Source organism: Lissotriton helveticus, chromosome 8, assembly GCF_964261635.1.
Source record: "Lissotriton helveticus chromosome 8, aLisHel1.1, whole genome shotgun sequence".
Lineage (NCBI taxonomy): Eukaryota > Metazoa > Chordata > Amphibia > Caudata > Salamandridae > Lissotriton > Lissotriton helveticus.
In genome coordinates this window covers 990,219,495-990,239,431 of record NC_136069.1, presented here as the reverse complement: position 1 = coordinate 990,239,431, position 19,937 = coordinate 990,219,495, and the positions used below count along the sequence as shown (strand labels likewise).

The following is a 19,937-nucleotide window of genomic DNA, read 5'->3' as shown; positions in this document are numbered from 1 at the left end:
AGCTTTAGAGAAATGGAAGACAATTATAGGGCACCACAATGTTAGTTCCTTTTTAACCATGTCCATTCTCTAATATGAAGCTGGCTCACAGGCACACTCATTCCCGCATATGCAAGGGGTCAGGCCCACATACAAATGAGGGACCACCTACTGTCCTAGGAAAGGACAGTTTATTTGTGCCTGTGAAAGGGTATTACATATGATGTCACATAAGCATTAACAGATCCCTTCTGTAATAATAAATTGGTGGGGAGTGCAGAAACAGATCCAAGCACATATTGCAATCCCAGAGCAATTTGTGAAATATGGTCCCTAGACTAAACAAGACAATATACAAGGAAACTCCTCTCCAATAAATACAATAAATAAAAAAATGGGGACTCATCTAAATATTCAGCTAGCAGAGAACAAAAATATGATTAGAATGCTGTTTGCAATGTAATAGAGAATTGATATTCCTGCTTGGTGTGCCAGTCATTGAAAAGGGATGGAAGACGAAAGTGAGTGTTTGGCAGAAATAAGGTTCTGCAGTACTGCGTCATCATGCCAACACAAATCTAGAAATCTAGGAACCAAGCTGAAGGAGTAAAGTCAAACACCTGCCTTTCATTCCAACTTTTCTACATTATGCAACATAATCGCAAAATCTTTTGAAAGTGAAAAAGGCTTCATCAATCGAGCTAACTGGAGAGGGCATAGCAAAATTAGCAAATCAATTACTCTTTGTAACGGATAGACAAACAACCATCCACTGTAGTTCTCACACTGCACCGAACCTGCCAACTTAAAAAAACAAGCATTAGCAATGCAATCGGTCTCGCATTTAAGAGAGTTTCCTCCCGATCTGGTTCCACCTCTGCGAGGCTTTGCACAGAGAAGACTGCAATTGTAGCATCAACATTTCAAACAGGAGTCATCGCACAATCAATAGTGGCCGCTGGGGCAGGTTCACAGGGAGTTACTGCTGAGCCTCCCATGCAAATCCCATTCCCATTTAATGAAAAAGCCTGGTCTTGCGCCACCCCATCTCACATTTGTGTCCAAATTGTCAGACCACCTTCGCCTGTAACTTTTGGAAACTTGACATTTCTTTGTTGAAATGACAATCGAGTTATCGGCAGGTACAATTGCATTGCCCTAGATCACACAGCTTGGACAGTGGTGGCCTGGACCTGAACCCTGTTTTGTTTCATACATACACAAAAACAATGCCCTTCTGCTCTGCTGCAGGGATGTTCTGAGAGACTGGCGAAATTATATTTTGCCTTTTGCACGCTCCCATTCTCCAGAAACAAGGCCATTTCGAGATAATTTACTATAATCTGGAACCTTTTACGGCCCTTTGCGGGGTCAGGGCAAATTACAGCTGCCTTAAAGTAGTACCAGCTCTTCGATGAAGTAATGAAGACCGCCCGGCTTCAAAACAACTTCATAATGAAAGAGGGATTTGCACTGCTGGGTCAAGTGAAATGGTAGTTTTTTGGGGACAGATCTCAATCCACCAGCCCCCCTGTCACTATCGTGTCTCTCTTTGAGTCTCTCCTTTCCCCCTGAGCGCCTTTAGCCCCCTCTCAGTAGCACAAAGCGCTACACAAATAAACAACAAAACTCTCCCGTCCACAACTCATCTTCTTGAGAATACTCATCCATGGACAGCAGTCAGCATGAATCTGCCAGTGGCCTTGTTCCATATTCAGCTGCTCTCCAATCTATCTTTGCTCTGAACCTCTGACGCAATCCTTACGCCCCTTGTGCTTGTCCCAAAGGAGATAACCACTGGAAAAAATGCATACTCAGTTGTCACCTGGCCATGTTTTGTTTTATTGCAGCATTACTCAGGATGGATGTATGACGGTACAACGCGTACTGTTTCAACGCGTGCCTTTACAACGCGTCTTTAACAACGCAAGTCGTTACAACGACTTGCGTTGTTGGGCGCGGATAGTGAATAGTATAATTTACTATTCTAACACCAGTCCCTGTGGATAGTAGTGAAGGTGTTGGAATAGTAAATATACTATTCTTTATCCTTTAGCGCCCTCCAGCGCAAGTCGTGGTTATGACTTGCGTTGTAAAGGACGAGTCGTAAAAGCACTGCGGGGTAACATCCACGTTGAAAAGGATGTTCCCCCTCAGGATGTTTGAAAGATCTGCTGCACTAAGAACAAGTTACAATCAAGCGACGTGAAACCGTCTGCAGCCACTAACAAAATGAAACTAGCCGAGTAATGAAAACCAAAAACAAGGTGGAGGGGCCATCACATGCTGTACAGTGTGATGGTCAAACAAAACCTTCTCTGAGTGAAATCACCAGGGACCTAACTAAGCATACAAAGGAGGGGCATTTACCCAAATGCACCAATAACAAGCTAGCATTTCTAAATGGCACAGGTAGTAACCAATGGCAATCAGTGGGTTTACCAAACCACACAGAAGAGATATAACAGGTCGATCAAAACTCGACCTAAAAATTCACAGTGTGAGGAGGGAGCGAGTCCTTGGAGAGGAAAGGGCCTCATGCCGAGAACCATCTAAGAGACATTTCTGCCCCCTCTTGCTCATCCAAACCACATCCTGAAAAAATAAGCTTGCTGAGGACGGTGCAGTGTCCTGGGGTGTTTCACACAACAGCCTCTTAACAGAGCTTGGAATCCACTCTTAGCAGTGGGTTCATGATCAGCTCCCCATCACATGGCCATGTAAAGAGAGCTGATAGCGTGTGACACACCATGGCACTGTGTGAGTCAGCAGCTCTGCAGCATGTATAAATGATGGCCCTACATGAATGACTCGGATAGTACCACTGCAAATAAGAATTTTCAAACTGCTAATTACACTTAATGAGCAAGTTAACTGTGCATAAGCAATGTGAATATACAATCCTTATGTAGATGCTCATGGAAAATGCAGCATAGATACTTCAATTCAATTCAAATTGCTTTATTCGATTTTTGTTTAAAATCATAAAAGCGTACAGTTTAAAAAATACAATCATGATTAAAAAGAAACATACATATGAAGTCACAAATAAAACATTTGCTCACCCTGTAGAAATGACTATCTTGGTAATAACATACTTTACAGTAAAAAAAAGTTAATAGGGGTTGTAGTACTTAGGATTGTTATACGTTAGATCAATACTGTTAAGCGTGGGGATACTACAAAACTGCGGTACGCAGACTCCTCTGCCCATCCTGGTATTATCCTCAGCCGCTGGTCTGGGGGCTGGGATATATGAAGTGCTTGGGTAGAAATCGTGAAGGTCCCCGATAGATATGGGGCCATCACCTTCTCTGGGTGTCCAAGTTTGGAGGTAAGGAACAATATGTCTACTCCTAAATCTTATTAGTACCAGGTCTCCAGTGATGTCTTTTGGGAGGGGACCTAACCAGCCCACTCTCCTCACACTCATGATCCTTCCGTCAAGATCATGGGGCAGGGGTCTATTTTTTGTTAGCCAAAACTTGACCTTATTTAGCAGGTCATGTTGTCTCTCTGTTTTTCCCTGTTCGAGTTGCGGGACTCCCGAGAGGACGCACACGAATGGAGCGGCCTCTGGAGGTAGATGAATTAGAGAAACCCTATTGCGGTCTACTCTGGTAACAATATTGTGCACTATAGTGGGTTTAGGAGGGGCTTTAGGAACATTTGGGGGCAAAGAAGAGGAAACTATTACTTGGGTTTGGGCAGCTTTGTTTTGTATAGTTGGTTTAGGTACGTTCAGGGGGGCAATTGTCAAGGGATGATTAGATGTTGCAACTTTGGTAGAAGGTAACAAATTAAGTTTAATTGTTTCCTCAATCCCTGTCAGTCTATCCCCCAAGGTGTTAATTTTGTCAATTAGGGGAAATATATTAAATTTGATCAATTGTTCGATCATAGACAGTAAAGCCATCTGGGAAATGGGTGCTAGCTCGTCTGATTTATTAGCCACCTCTGGATTTGGGGGGGAATTGGTAGGAGATAAAGTAGGACTAGAGGGCCCGTTTTGTAATTTTAGTATTTTAGATTGACTCTCATTATATTTGTCCCCATCATGTTTCCTTTTGGCAGATGTAGCCCGAGCGGGTACTATACTTTGTGTATTGGCTTTTGTGAAAATAGAGAAGGGTTCCAGCACACTCTCATTTGGGGTTGACAGGTTAATGTTGTTTGGCGAGGAGGGTAATCCTGCTGGGGCATACCTAGTCTTACATAGACTGTTTAGTTCCTCCAACAGTGAGAGGCTACACCCTGTAGTGGTTATCTCTGATGAGGATTGATTACTGATTAGGCTGTCTACAGGCTGGTTAGACATTTTTTCAACTTCTCTGCGCGTAGGTAACAGTGTACTAATTGTATTCATGTCTTTCGTCCTAGGGCAAGAATCCGACCAGAGAGCAGTTTTAGTGGTAACCCCCTTACGGATCATGGTATGGAATGGAGGTAGTCAGGTTAATAAAGTTTATAAGGCAGATGCTAATGTCCAGTACGAAAAGTCAATCAGTAGCTTTACCTCCTCATGAAATGCCAAGGGGGGTGGCCCGTCCCGTCTTCCTCAGGCCTCTGAGGGCCACAGAGGGCTCACCCTTTGCCCGGGCTTAGCCCGGCGCGTGTCCTCGCGGGACGAAGGAGCAGGCGAGTCTTTAAGCGCCTCCTGGCGCTTTGGAAATGCGCGATGTGCCCCTGTGGCTCCTGGGGCTTGCAGTCTGGCAAAGTGATCTGGGGCGCTGGACCGGCGGAGCGAAGCCCGGCCGGTCGGTGAGGGTGGGGGGCGGAGCCAAGCCCCGCCGCGAGGGAAGGAAACAACACACGAACACCAGAGGACTCTGCAGCAGGCGAGTCTTTAAGCGCCTCCTGGCGCTTTGGAAATGCGCGGTGTGCCCCTGTGGCTCCTGGGGCTTGCAGTCTGGCAAAGTGATCTGAGGCGCTGGACCGGCGGAGCGAAGCCCGGCCGGTGAGGCCGGGGGGCGGTGCCAAGCCCGGCCGCGAGGGAAGGAAACAACACACGAGCACCAGAGGACTCTGCAGCAGGCGAGTCTTTAAGCGCCTCCTGGCGCTTTGGAAATGCGCGATGTGCCCCTGTGGCTCCTGGGGCTTGCAGTCTGGCAAAGTGATCTGGGGCGCTGGACCGGCGGAGCGAAGCCCGGCCGGTCGGTGAGGGTGGGGGGCGGAGCCAAGCCCCGCCGCGAGGGAAGGAAACAACACACGAACACCAGAGGACTCTGCAGCAGGCGAGTCTTTAAGCGCCTCCTGGCGCTTTGGAAATGCGCGGTGTGCCCCTGTGGCTCCTGGGGCTTGCAGTCTGGCAAAGTGATCTGAGGCGCTGGACCGGCGGAGCGAAGCCCGGCCGGTGAGGCCGGGGGGCGGTGCCAAGCCCGGCCGCGAGGGAAGGAAACAACACACGAGCACCAGAGGACTCTGCAGCAGGCGAGTCTTTAAGCGCCTCCTGGCGCTTTGGAAATGCGCGATGTGCCCCTGTGGCTCCTGGGGCTTGCAGTCTGGCAAAGTGATCTGGGGCGCTGGACCGGCGGAGCGAAGCCCGGCCGGTCGGTGAGTGCGGGGGGCAGAGCCAAGCCCGGCCGCGTGGGAAGGAAACAACACACGAACACCAGAGGACTCTGCAGCAGGTGAGTCTTTAAGCGCCTCCTGGCGCTTTGGAAATGCGCGGTGTGCCCCTGTGGCTCCTGGGGCTTGCAGTCTGGCAAAGTGATCTGGGGCGCTGGACCGGCGGAGTGAAGCCCGGCCGGTCGGTGAGGGCGGGGGGCGGAGCCAAGCCCGGCCGCGAGGGAAGGAAACAACACACGAACACTTACTTAAATTTGCCTACACTGTTACAAACGTAGCATTAAGCTTAAACTATCAACACAAACAAAAACTGTCAACAAATATTTTCTTACCAATTTCAGTGTATGTGACTGTTTCATCAGTGCCAGCCTTGGATAGGACTTCGCCCCTAAAAAGTTAAGAATAGTAAGGTAGGTTGTACTACAGCGAGCAACCCTTGGGAACAAAAGTACTCCATAACACAATACCATACACTGAATTTATTCTTCATGCCGCCCTATAGTAATTCGCAAAAATGACCAGATTATTTAGGTAAGCAAAATTAAAAAAAATCTTTGAAAACATTTTCAGGATACTGATCCCACTTTCATTTCAACCTGCCCTCCACAGACGTCATTACACTCACTTTGTATGTGTGTACTTTTAATAAAGATGCAGTCACCGGTGTATCTACTTAGAAAAATTAAAATCAAATTTTACCTTGCTGGGATTTGAACCTATAAGTTTGCACAGTTCTTACAACGAAACCAGTTTAATTACCCAGCTAAAAGCAGGCAGAGCCTCCAGGAAAAATACCTGGGAATAATATTTGGGAATCGGCACAAAAGCCCAATTCCTATATGTTACTGCCCAAAAGAACAAGTTACTTACCTTCGGTAACGCTTTTTCTGGTGGATACAGTATCTGCCTGTAGATTACTCACCTTTTGAATTACCCCCTGCACCAGCATTCCAAGGAAACTTTTCCATAGCTCTCCCACATCGACGAGGACGTCACAATGGCACGGCTCCGCTCACAACCCTGTATGACGTCACCGGAGCCATAAGAAGTCCTCGTCGGTGTGCTGACATCAGTTCCACCCATTTTTTCCATGCCCTCGAAGCGAACGGGTGGACCAACAACATAATTGGAGTGTACTCAGTATACAATATATACACAAATAAACACAGTATAGAGTTAAAGAGGAAAAGCTAAAGAAAAAAAGGATTTTCTACCAACCAACAGTATGGCAAGCAAAAGACATAGGAAAACAACCATGTCAAACAATGACAACTTTTTCGGTATCCGAAGGTGGACAACGGGGAGGAGGGTGGGTCAGTGAGGAATCCACAGGCAGATACTGCATCCACCAGAAAAGTGTTACATAAGGTAACCAACTTGTTCTTCTGATGGATACATTTGCCTGTGGATTACTCACCTTTTGAATTGAATTCCACAGCAGTCCCGCTCCCGGAAGAGGGTATTCACCTTCTCATACCAAAAAGTCCAGCAACACAGAACAAGCAAAATGGCCGTCCCTCCTCAGCTCCGAATCCAAGCAATAATACTTTGTTAAAGTGTAGAGGGAGGCCCATGTTGACACCTTACAAATGTTCACTACAGGAACACCTCTAGCCAAAGCAGATGTGGAAGACTTAGCTCTAGTAGAATGAGCTCTGATAACTTTAGGAGGCTCCTTCTTGACCAGGGCCTAGCATATCCTGATACACAAGAAGATCCACCTGGATAGCGTTCTCTTGTGGCCGGCTTTGCCCTTCATCTTCCCCACAAAGCAAACAAAGAGCTGGTCACCTAACCTTGAGTCTTTGGTTCTGTCCAGATAGAAACTGACTGCACTTAGAGAGTCCAGGTGGTGAAGTCTTTCCACCTCCTTGGAAGGGTGAGGATAGAAGGTAGACAATGTAATAGACTGTCCCAGGTGGAAAGGAAAAACCACCTTAGGCAAGAAAGCAGCCCTGGTCAGTGAGGAATCCACAGACAGATATTGTATCCAGCAGAAAAAGCATCACCGAAGGTAAGTAACTCGTTCTTCTGATGGATACATCTGCCTGTGGATTCCTCACCTTTTCAACTGAATCCCCAAGCAGTCCCTCTCCTGGTGAAGGGTGTCCACCTACTCATACCAGAAAGTCCTGCAGCACAGAACGTGCAAAATGAACGTCCCTCCTCACCTCTGAATCCAAGCAATAATGCTTCGCTAAAGTATGGAGGGAGGCCCATGTTGCAGCCTTACAGATGTCTACCAAAGGGACACCTTTAGCCAAAGCTGAAGATAAAGACTTTGCCCTAATAGAATGAGCTCTAATAGCTTCAAGAGGCTCCTTCTTTGCAAAGGCATAGCATATCTTGATGCACAAGATGATGGTCTGGAAAGCATTCTCTTATGGACAGCTTTGCCCTTCATTTGTCACACGTAACCAATGAAGAGCTGATTGTCCAGCCTCAAGTCCAGGGTTCTGTCCAAGTAGAAGCTGACCACCCTTCTAGGATCCAGGTGGTGAGGTCTCTCCCTCTCCTTGGAAGGGTGAGGGGGAGAATAGAAAGTGGATAAAGTGAGAGACTGCCCTTGAAGAAAAGGAGTGACCACCTCAGGCAGGAAAGCAGCTCTGGTCCTGAGAGCCATCTTGTTAGCATGGATGGTTGTAAAAGGAGGCTTAAAACTAAGAGCCTGAAGCTCACTTACCCTCCTTGCAGAGATAATAGCAATTAGAAAAGCAGTTTTGAATGTGAGAATCCTAAGGGGCAACAATGAAGAGGCTCAAAAGGAGAACCCATCAGGAAAGTCAGAACCAAATTCAAGTCCCAATGAGTGATAATGAAGGGAGTGGGAAGAAATTAATTTGTGAGGCCCTTAATAAACCTCATAACTATGGAAGACCTGAACAACTAAGGTTGGTCAGGCAAACAAGGAAAGACAGATAAGCTGACAAGTAACCCTTGACAGTAGCCACAGCAAAACCTTGCTGGGCCAAAGAAAGCGAAAAGCTAAGAACATCAGGTAAATGGGCCTTCAGGGGATCAATCAACCTCTCTCCACGGCACTTCACAAATTTGGTCCATCTACAGGAATAAACAGATTTGGTGGAGTGTCTTCTGGCAGACAAAATATTGCCCACCACATCCGGTGCCCCGTTCAATCTCCAGGCATGAAGGTGCAGACTCTGGAGTTGGGTTGTAGAACCTGCCCATGCGACTGTGAGAGGAGAACTGCCCTGAGAGGGAGACGTAGTGGAGGGTGTGATGAGAGATGAAGGTCTGTGTACCACACCCTTGTTGGCCAGTCTGAGGCGATGAATATGATTTGGACCCGGTCTTGGCGAATCTTCCTCAGAACCAGCGGAATCAAGGGTATGGGAGGAAACGCGTAAAGAAGCAGCAAGTCCCAATCTAGCTGAAAAGCATCCCCCAATGCTCCCCGCAATGGATACTGGAGACTGCAAAACAGCAGGCAGTGTCCGTTCTCCTGAGCGGCAATCAGGTCCAACCGAGGAAACCCCACATCCTGAAAATGTGGCAGACCACCTCCGGTGGAGACGCCACTCGCTATTGGCCGAGGACTGCCGACTGAGAGTGTCAGCACGCACATTCAGCACTGCGGCCAGATGATTCACAATCACGCAAATCTGATGGTCCAGAGCCCAGGGCCAGAGTCGCAGAGGCTCTCTGCAGAGGCGATACAACCCTACTCCTCCCTGCTTCTTGATGTACCACATTGCGGTAGTGTTGTCTGTCAGGACCAGAAGTGACTCACCGCAAAGGGAGGGAAGAAAGGCCTTGAGAGCCAAAGGTATCGTCTGCAATTCTAGAATATTTATGTAAAACAATCTTTGCTCATGAGACTAAAGGCCTTTGATCTCAAGATCCCCCAGATGAGCTCCCCACCCCAGAGACGAGGCATCCGTTATCACTGTGGCCACTGGTGGAGGAGGCTGAAACGACTTCCCTTGAGACAGTTTGCCTGAACTCCACCATAACAGATCCACCGCAGTGTCTCTGGAGATTCTTACCACCTCCCTGAGATCTCCGTTGTACTAAAACCACTGCCTGCGGAGGCACTACTGGAGTGCCCTCATATGCCAGTGTGCATAGTCGACAAACACTATGCAGGAAGCAAACAGACCGAGCAGGCGTAAGACCTTCAGGACTGTAAGTAAGTAAGTAAGTAATATTTATTTGTATATGATTAATTAAAATCTTTACAAAATTGTAAAAGGTCCAATAGTCGTTGTTACTTAAACTTAACAAAATTAGAATGCATAAAATTACAGTATGTTAAAAACAGTTTTATGATTATCCTCGAAAGATTTAAAAAGTTCATCCGGCATGATTAAGTCTCTTTCTTATTAGATCGAAGAACTTCACAACTTGGCAGTTCAATTTGATGTCGCTAGTAGAGAAGCACAGTTTGGCTGCCTGTCTACAGGTCCGAACGGCATGTAGATTGAAGAAGGGACGTAGGAGATTGTACCTCAAGTCCTTTAAGCTAGGGCAGATGCAAATCACATGAACCATGTCATCCTTGCCGGTTTTGCACATGCGACACTGTTGTGAAGAGTTGTTTCTCTCCCAAGGCGGAAGAGGTGGGAGTATTGGAATTACCCCAAGGAGTAATTTTAAGAATTTTTCTTTAACATTTATTTTCATGCCGATGTTGAGGTACGCTTGTGACCGCAGTTTTTCATAATCACCCACCGTTAGCCATCCATGTGCTCTATTTGCTAGGTCCTTCTTGTCCTCTATCGCTGAAACGATACTTGCTGATTTTTTGGCTATTTTTTGAAAAGACACGAGATCTATTGATGTTTCCCAGGTGTCAGTCAGGCCTAGAACTTTGAGTGATTCGTATAAGTAGGCTCTTGGCGCGAAGTTACAGTGCCGAAGTAATTCTTCCCATACATTTGCACATAAAGATCCCGCCTCTGCATTGCAAATCTTGTGCCAATTTGTTTCATACACACTCTGCCTTTCTAAGGTTAGTTTCAGGATACCGAATTCTAATCGAATCGAAAAATGGCCCTGTATGAGTTAGCTATGAGTGTGTCCAACAACGCTGCGTCCTTACCGTGGTGTGATTCACTCCCATAGGTGAGAATCGGCTTTAATGTGGCACGCAGGACTTCAAGAAGAGGTTTAAGTGTAAGGTCAGGTAGTTTGACCTTTAATGATTTTAATGCCAAATAGGTCATTGTGGCCTTCCCTCGCAAGGACTTGAACTGCGCCCTAGAGGTATTATTTGAGTCCAGGATTACTCCCAGGTACTTATATGTGGTGACCTGGTCAAGCTTTTCGCCATTCAAGTGCCAGCTAGGATTCTTTTTTTCCTATAGTTCACAGCCATTGCATTTGACTTATTGAAGTTTATTTGTAGGGCATTCTTTACTGAAAAAGCATTAGTTGTGTTCAAAAGATGTTGGAGGCCCATTGGAGTCCGACTTATCAACAGCAGATCATCCGCATATAACAGGTTGGAGAGGGGAATTTTCCCTAATCTCGGTGCATGATTGGGACATTTGTCAAGTTGCCCAGGTAGATCGGCTAGAAAAAGATTGAATAGGATGGGTGCAAGTAGGCACCCCTGTTTTAATCCTTTTGTTGTCCTAATGGGCTTTGAAAGGTGTGTTCCAGCCCCAAGTTTAATTTTAATCCAGCTGTTTGAGTGGAGCAGTATTAGGACGTCTAGTAGGCATTTAGGTATTCCCAAATTGTCCAGTTTCAGCCAAAGTTTGTTACGATCCACATGGTCAAATGCAGCAGTGTAGTCAATAAATGAAAAGAATAAAGATGACTTCGTTTCTTTTGCTGCTTCCATCAGCAGTGATAGTGCCATGAGATTAGTTGTGGTCCCTTGGCCTTTACAGAAACCCGTTTGGTTGATTGGGATGATGGAGTTTTCAGTTGCCCATGATGTTAGCTCTTCCAAAATAAGGCCAGCAAAGTATTTTGCCTCCACATCTAGGAGAGCAATAAGGCGATAGTTGTTTGGAAGCCTCTTGCTACCTTGTTTATATATCGGGCTGATGATTGAACCAAGCCAGGACTCAGGAAGGGTCTGGGAGAGTCGTATACTGTTAAACACTGGTGCTAAAGATGCGCTCCAAAATTCAACATCTGATTTGTAGAGCATAGATGGTTGGCCGTTCGGCCCAGGAGCACCGGTTGGTCTCCCCCTTGATATTTGTCGTTGGATATCAGATGGAAAATTTGTCTTTGGCCCTGGCTCAAGTACCTTTGGTGGGTTTTTTCCCGTATTTAATTTGTCAGGTTTTGGTGTATTCGTGGCCATGTGCTCCCCCGTTTCAAGGGGATTTGTGGCGGTGTAGTAGTTGAAGTTTACTTCTTTTTTGTGCTTTGTGGCTTTTAGGCAAGGTTTGTTTGTAACGGCCTCGTCTGTAGCCCATCGTTGTTGAAATGCGTCAATAGGTATTTCGACCATACCTCCTCGGTTATGTGCGAATTTTGACCTGGAAGGTCAGGGTTCTGTATTCTTTTAACCATTTGCCAGAATCTGGAGCTGTTTTTCTGCTTCCCTTCGTAGACTAGCTTCACCCATAGTTCTTTGTTAATTCGCTTCTGATTGCACCATTTTGTCCGCTTCAGCTGTGTTTTAGCTTCCCGTAGGGCAGGTTGCAAGCTATAATTTGTTGGATCCTTTCGCAACTGTCTCAGTATTTGATTTACTAGTCTTTTTTGTAGTTTCATTTCTGGGCATGAGTGATTCCCACGAGAGGGCGTCTGCTGATGACGTGAATTGCTGGGAACGTTTTTTACCATTTTCTCCCTAATGGTTTTGATGAAGATATCCCAGACTTCCGGCACCTTGGTTGCGTAGCTGGCAACTTGGGAGAAAAGGCTTTTCGCCATGGAACTGATGGAGTCAATGTTCCTGGTGTTACAACGCAGTCGCCTTAAATTTGGGACAATGTCTGTATCGAAGCCTATAAAAGTTTCAGTTTCCAGATGGGAAGTAGATCTTATTATGGCCTCTTGTGGCAGATGGTCACTGAGGTCGCTCCTACCTATTCTAAAGGAGTTTACCCAACAGAACAAGTTTAAGGATGTGAACATGTAGTCAAGATGGGAGGATTGTTTATTCGTGTGGAAGGTGGCAACTGGTGGATCATCGTCGACGTAGCGGCCGTTCAGGGCCCTTAGGTTAAGTTGTTCCAGATGTTGGAGTAGGATTTTTGAGTGCTTCGTTGGATTCTTGTTTTTTATATGGCCTTGTGTCGGTACGCCCCATGCTGCGTTCAAATCTTGGGTAAGGTCGCTAAGTTGCTCTTTATTGATTAGAAGCATATTAAAATCGCCTGCCAAGATGAATGAATCAGATACGTTTTCTTCCATTATTTTTTTCAGCAGTTTGGCCAGGTCTTTCGCACCTTTTTGTTTATCTTTGGGATGAATGTATATATTAATTATAGTCACAGCCTGGAGCTGCTTCTTTAACCGGAGTGAGATCTTTGCCGCCTGGATGACGTTTGGGAGTGGAATATGTAGGTCCATTGCCTCAATTTCCCCTATTGACGATATCGATGCGAAAAGCATCAGTCCGCCTGATCTTCGGCCAAAGGTTGAGTTTTTCTTTGCCGGAATACAGCAGGACGTGAACCCTTGGAGCTCAAATGCTTTTTCTTCCCAAGTCTCTTGAAGCAGGATAAGGTCAAATGTAGTCAGGTAGTCTAGAAATTCGGGATCATTTCTTTTGCTCGCCAAACCGTTGATGTTCCAGGAGCAAATTCTAATGTCCGTGTATCCTTCTGAGGGGTTGGTGAGTTCTTTCCCTTTTTGTCAGTTATTGACAGGTGAACTGACGAATGTGCGTTGGATTGACTTCCAAGTGTGAGCAGCTTTTGGTGAAGAACAGCTGCTAAGCTTTTGATATTGTCCAGAATTGGGGGTTTTTAAGTCTCGGGGGCACGGCCCGGGTGAGCTGCTTCTCGCTCCTTTTAATATTGAGATAGTACATTTTTGTGCGAGAGACCTGGCTAGAGGAAGAAAAGGAGTAGGATAACGAGGTCGCTCTTCGAGTCTCAGCCCTATCCCCCATTGCTGAAACGTCGCTACTTCTTCCATGATTTTATGTGCAGTCTCAAGTGAGTGCCAAGTTGCTTTTGTAATGTCTGAGCGATGGGGTTCGGTGTTTGACTGAAACTCTATTTCCAAGAGGTCAGATGAACTGATGTTTGATAAATTTGTTAGTGAATGCATGAGCCTTAGTATGTTTCCCCTATTCAGTATATCATTTGTGCCACGGGATGTGTATTCTGGAATAAAAAAGATTGGTGTTGGACTGTTCGAATGCTGTGGTATGGTTGGATCCGGCGATGGTCTCTTGTCACCCTGTTGAATAGGTTGAGAAGAGCTGCTTGGGCCTGCTGTGACCGGGGGGTTTGGCTGCTCACGTTGGTTGGTGGCTATCTGCAGGTTCCGGATGGTATTAGTCGGTGTACGTGTCAAATGTGGAGTGGACTCCATGTTGATCGCCATGGTGGTGTCCACTCTTCCTCTTATTGGAGCAAGTTCAGATGGTGTTGATTCGATGTTAATAGAATTTTGTGCCGCTTGAGTTTTTGTAAATTGTAAAACTTACTGCTTGAGTTTTTTTGTGCAGGTTTCTTAGTAACGATACTTGTCAGTTTTAAATGTTGCGATGGAGATGCTGATGATGCAGTTTCAGAGACCTTATACCGGGGAGATTGTTCCTCATTGGCTGGCGGAGACCCAGTGACGGTTGCTGCTAAAGGAGGGGAGTTAGAATATATTTCTATCTTCTTACTTGACCCTACTGGGGCCCGATTCCTTCCTTTCCTTTTGTTCTTTCTTCGAGTCTTAGAAGATTCCTGAGTGTTTGTTGAGGAAGATGTGACTGTAGTTGCAGTCGTGACGGTTAACTCAGATACTAATGGTCTGGGCGGTAATATTTCGGTTGAGGATGCAATGATATCTGACCTCTGCCCGATCGGGTGCTCGTTCAATAAGCCCGTTGGTATGACTGGAGCATCTGAGGGTGGGTCGAAAGTTTGCGAGGTTTGGGTTTGTAGAACTGCTGATTTTAAGTCACTTATCAGTGCCCCCAACATTGTTGGTAGGGATGATAATTTATCTAAAATTGGGTCACAAGGTAGTGGTTGTACTAAAGGTGGTTGGGCCGCAACGGCATCTTGACCCCTCCTTATGAGGCCATTTAGGTCCGAGATTTTCCAGTCAATTCCTGAGATTGAATCAGCCCTTGTCTGCAAAACACAAAGTTGCATGTCCATTTTTTGAGATTGGAATTCCAGGGCTGTAGCCGAGAGTTGCATTGTGTTTAAGATTGTTACCCAAATCGATTCGGGAACTGCTTTTCCTGGGCTGTAACTTCTCTCAAGTCTTGGTGAGGCGTCGACAGTGGGCTTCCATTCAGATGGATGGCAGTTATAAGTAGCAACTAGTTCTTCCCACTCCTGTGCTGCTATAGGGGACATGTCGTTATCATTGTCTGAAAAGTTCTTTGTGGGCAGGGAAACATTATTCAGTAATAAAATACCGCCCTGGGCGGCCCCTTGCACTGCTGTCTTATTCGTCGCTGTTATTTGTTCGGTGGTGCTACTGAAGTTTAGCTGATGTGACTTGGTTAGGGTCGGTGGGGTATTTAGTAGTAGCGGTGGTTTGATGCCACTTCCTTGCTCTTCAGTTACTGGAGATGGTTTTGCTCGAGCGTCTCTGATTTCTTTTGTTAAGTTTGGAGAGCTGCTAGCTAATTGGGAAGGTGGTAGATCTTCCCTTTCCTCCTCTTTGTGAATCAAAGCTTTAGTTTCCAGTGTTGCGTCTTGTTTACCGAGGTGTCGAGGACTGATCTTGCTAGGGTGAGTCTCACCCTGCTGTACTAGATGTGGGTCGATCGCTATATCTGGAGACTTGGCCTCGATTGGTATACTAGTAATCAAAAAGGTCCACCTCAGAGAGGGTTTAGTGTATATCCTGTTTATGGAATACACACAGTGTGTTAAAATACCCCTCACACACCAAAAGGGCCCTTGGTGTCATGCTTCATCATCGGGGTCTTCCCGCCCGGCTGCCGGACGGGGCAGTGCTGCGACAAGCGACTACGCTGGAGCACCTTTTAATTGTGGGTGCTATGTGAGTGCAATGGAGTGAGTGTCAGTGGGGTATGGGGTGATATATAAAAGTGGTGTTAAAAAATACCTGGCCTGGTGATAGAAAAAACTATTTAATAAACACTGGCTGGTATTGTTAAAAAAGTGGTGTCGGAAAAGTTAAGCTGGTTAATGGGCTTACTTTCCTGTGCGCAGCACTGCCCCGTCCGGCAGCCGGGCGGGAAGACCCCGATGATGAAGCATGACACCAAGGGCCCTTTTGGTGTGTGAGGGGTATTTTAACACACTGTGTGTATTCCATAAACAGGATATACACTAAACCCTCTCTGAGGTGGACCTTTTTGATTACTAGTACTTTCGCAAGAGGAGGACGTGCCCACCTCGGTGCTACCCAGCACCACCTCTTCCTTCCCTCTTTTTGATTTCTCTACTCGATTGGTATACTCCAGTCTTTTTTGGAAGTTTTACTGGGAGACGCCAGTTCCCAAGTATTGCGGTAGGTTGGTTCATGTTCTACCGAGAAGATGGGTGCTGCCGCTCTTCTTGCTTTAGGCGAAGTTAGTGTAGGGTTGACAGCCGCTGCCTCAGGAGTGGGTGGACGCAGACTTTCCACTGGGCTGGGTAAGCCTACTTGGCTGCTATTCATGCGGCTGTAGTCATGCTCGTCTTTTAAAAGCGGAGATTGAAGACCTCTAATATTCCCAGTCGTTGAGAATATAGCTGTTCCAGGGTCTTTGAGAAAGGAAAACTTTGTATAAATCTTAGGTTGGTGTGAACATATCCTTTTCTTTACTGGCGGTCCACCGATGTTTACAAGATTATCTGAATCCGTTGGTGGAAGTTTTTTTACTGGAGGTACTGGAGGTAGTACGGGCTGTACAAGTTTTTGTGGCTGCTGTGATAGCTGGAGGGCAGTGATTAGGGATGGTGAGGCAGCAAGGACCTTGACTTGGTCATTTTTGTTAGGCGGTTGAGTTTTAGGGTAAATTTATATTTACTATTGCAGTTGGTGTTTCCATAACTGTAAGGGGTGAGGCCTCTGAATTATTTATATTTTTGTTACATGCGCTTGAACCGAATTCCTTGGGATTATTTGAGTTTGTTGGAGAGATTGTTGGAGATATTGACTCTGGTTTCCCCAGTTTTGTTTTCCGCGATCTCAATGTAGAGTTGGGTTTTGGTTGTTACCTGATCATGCCAGATCTCATTGCGCTTTTTTTTTTTTTTTTTTTTTTTTATAGCCTTAGTGCGTTTTTTATTTCAATAGGCTAACAAGTTTGCGGAGTGGACAAACGAGGGTCGTACCTCTCCTCCTGTGTCCAGTCTCTAATCTCCAACCTCTAATGATGGCTTGTGGGAAAAGTTGCTGTAACTTTCGGTTCTGCAAGGTGTTGGTTTGATGGTTTTCCGTTTGTGTTTGAAGTTCCAATTAATGGTGATGGTCTGATATGTTAGGCCTATTGCTGGTTGCTGGTTACTGTCCACAAGGTAGTGGCACCTGCCTTCTAAAGTCAGACTGTTGGTTTAGGGCTTCGAGGTATACCGGAAGGTGGCAGGGAGGGCACGGGAAGGGCGTGATGGTCAAGGGAGCGGCAAGCGGGGCTCGCAGGGAGGACCTCGGGTCAGCAAGACCTAGTCTGGCTGCCTCACAGTCACCCCCGGGCTCTTACTCAGCGGCTGCCTCTATCGGCAACTGCGCTCGCACGCGCCCTGGGTAGCCCTGTGTATCCCTGTTTTGCCCTGTAGCCCTGCTCCTCCCTCCAGTCCTAGGTATGGTGGCCCAATCTCACCTCCGGGTGTGTGAGCTAGGAGGCCGCTCTGGACTTCGCCCAAAGCTGGGTGCCCTGAACTACAACAGTTACCCTGGGAAGCCACTCCGGCAAGACAGTGATTGTTGCAATAGTCGAACAGAAGGGGAGTGCAGGAATGCAGGGGTTGTAGTTTCACACTGTAGTGCCACAGCTAGGTGAATCTTGTCCTTCTTGGGTCAAGCTCCGGCCGCAGTCACTCCCTACGGCATCAGCGGCGGGCGGTGAGGGAGCCAGTGATGATAACGGAGGGGACAGGGGCGGCTGGCGGGCTAAGGTGCTAAAGGGCTAAAGGACCAGAGGTGACTGTAGCGGTTGTCGCAGCTGCAGCGACTGCAGCGGTCCAGGTGATCCCAGGTATTTTTCTGGGTCAGCACTGTTCGCAAAATGCTGACCACAACAGCCTCCACCTGTGCCCCCCCTACACCACGCCACAGCGAGCTCCCTCCCTGTAGCTCACGGCTTACTCCCCAGCTGCCTCCTGGGCGCAGGCCTCCCTCCCACAGCGAGGGTGGTGGCGTTGATGGCGGGTTACAATCCAATTCCAGTTGCAAGTTTGACCAGGATAGAGGCTGGGTAGAGGCTGATAACGGGGGTGATAACGGGAGCAGGAGCAGGAGAGCGGGGGAGACGCTTACTCACTCGCCATCTGCTGCACCACCGCCGCCGCTCCTTAGGTCCTCGACTTGCTCGGCCTGATGCGAGGAGCCCCGCGCCGCCCGCCGACGCCTCCGCCCGTATCGGCGTACCGCGCTTAAGTGCTCCCTCTGCTTTTGGGACCCAACTCGAGGCTATTGGGGAACCAGCAGTGGAGGAAGCGTGTGAACAGCTGGGGCAGTTCAGCCCAGGGCTGGGCAGGGCGGCTCGGGCGTTCGCGGCGTGGGGCGGAGAACTCCTTCAGCGTCTCCCGCTCCGCTCTGCATCCACCGCTACTGCTGCTGCGGTTTCTCCGGTACGCGCAAAAAGCAGGACTGGAATCACTCAGTCAAAGCAGAGCACCGACCTTCAGGACTGGAACTACTGCCACTTTCTGAAACAACGGAATCATAGACTGGATATCTAGGATCCTCTAAGGAGGCGCGAAGGCACGATTCACAGTAGTGTCCAGTAATGCCCCTATGAAAAACCTGCGCTGTGAGAGTACCAGGTGAGATTTGGGTACATTTATTGAAAAACCCAAGTCGAACAACAGCCGAGCTGTTATCTGCAGATGATGCAGCACTAACTCTGGAGACTTCGCCTTGAGCAGTCATTCATCCAGGTAGGTGAATACCGGAATCCCCGATCTTCTGAGATGAACTGCAACCATCACCATTGTGAAGACTTGTGGTGCAGAAGTAAGTCCGAACAGAAGGACCACAAATTGGTAGTGTTGGGATCCCATCGTAAAACAGAGATACTTTCTATGCGACCTCAGGATGGGGATGTGGAAATACGCATCCTGCAAATCGATCAACACCGTCCAGTCTTCCTGCTGCAGCGCCAGACGAACCTGAGCTAGGGTCAACATCTTGAATTTCTCCTGCTTGAGGTATAAATTCAAGACCCTGAGGTCCAGGATCGGTCTCAACCGATTGTTCTTTTTGGGGATCAAGAAATATCAGGAGTAACACCCCTGACCCCTTTCCTGCTCCTGAACTACCTCTATCACACCTTTCTGGTGAAAAAAAATAAGGGCGTAGCCATTTTCCGCAAAGATCTGACATAAAAGATTTCCAATGTTGTAGAAAATGGGACACCCCGCCTCCTACGGGACCAACATGCTCCTAGATTGGGGATCTAGAGCTGCTTCCCTGTAGAACCTGAGGGGAGAACAAGAGAGGAGGAGGAGTGTTGCTGAGCAGCCCCCCGCATGCGGCCTCTTCCCTTCCCTCTGTATGACTTGTACAGGGGAGTTCTGCTGCGGCTGTTGTTGCTGACAGCCTCAAAAGGAAGCCACCTTTCCAAAACCACAAAACCTCCGGTAACCATAGCCCCTAGGCTAGGACTGCAGGCCTTAGGACCTCGCAGTAGCCCTGCTATCCTTGAAGCGTTGACAAGCATAATCCACCTTTGTCCCAAAGAGCCTGGATGCATTGAAAGGAAGATCAAGCAGAGTGGCCTGCACATCTGGAGAAAACCCCGAATTTCTGAACCAGGCGTGCCTCCTGGTAGCCACTGAGGAGCCATTTGCCCTGGCGACTGAGTCCGCTGTATCTAGACCTGGCAATCATTTGACGAGCTGCAGCCTGCATATCAGTTAATACCGACAGAAAATGCCCTTGTACATCATCAAGCAGTTTAGGAGCCACCTCGTTGGCTGAATCCATCAAAGCATGGATATATTTTCCCAGCAAGCATGTGGCGTTAGTAGATTTTAAAGCCATACTTGCCAAGGAGAACATCTTGGCTGACTGCTCCAGCTCTTTGGAGTCCCTATCCCCAAAGGTGGTGGGGAAGGATCCCACTGACTGTTTGGATGAAAATGACGCTTGAACCACCAAGC

The 19,937-nt window shown here is 47.4% G+C and overlaps 1 protein-coding gene across 1 annotated transcript in view; it reads right to left on the bottom strand.

Moving 5' to 3' along the window:
- LOC144771844 (omega-amidase NIT2-like) overlaps positions 1-19,937 on the bottom strand; it is a 355,442-nt gene that overhangs the window by 75,845 nt on the left and 259,660 nt on the right. The window contains exon 6 of the mRNA XM_078656108.1: positions 5,880-5,935. Within this exon, the coding sequence (XP_078512234.1) occupies positions 5,880-5,935 (56 nt within the window). The remainder of the gene's footprint in view (positions 1-5,879; positions 5,936-19,937) is intronic.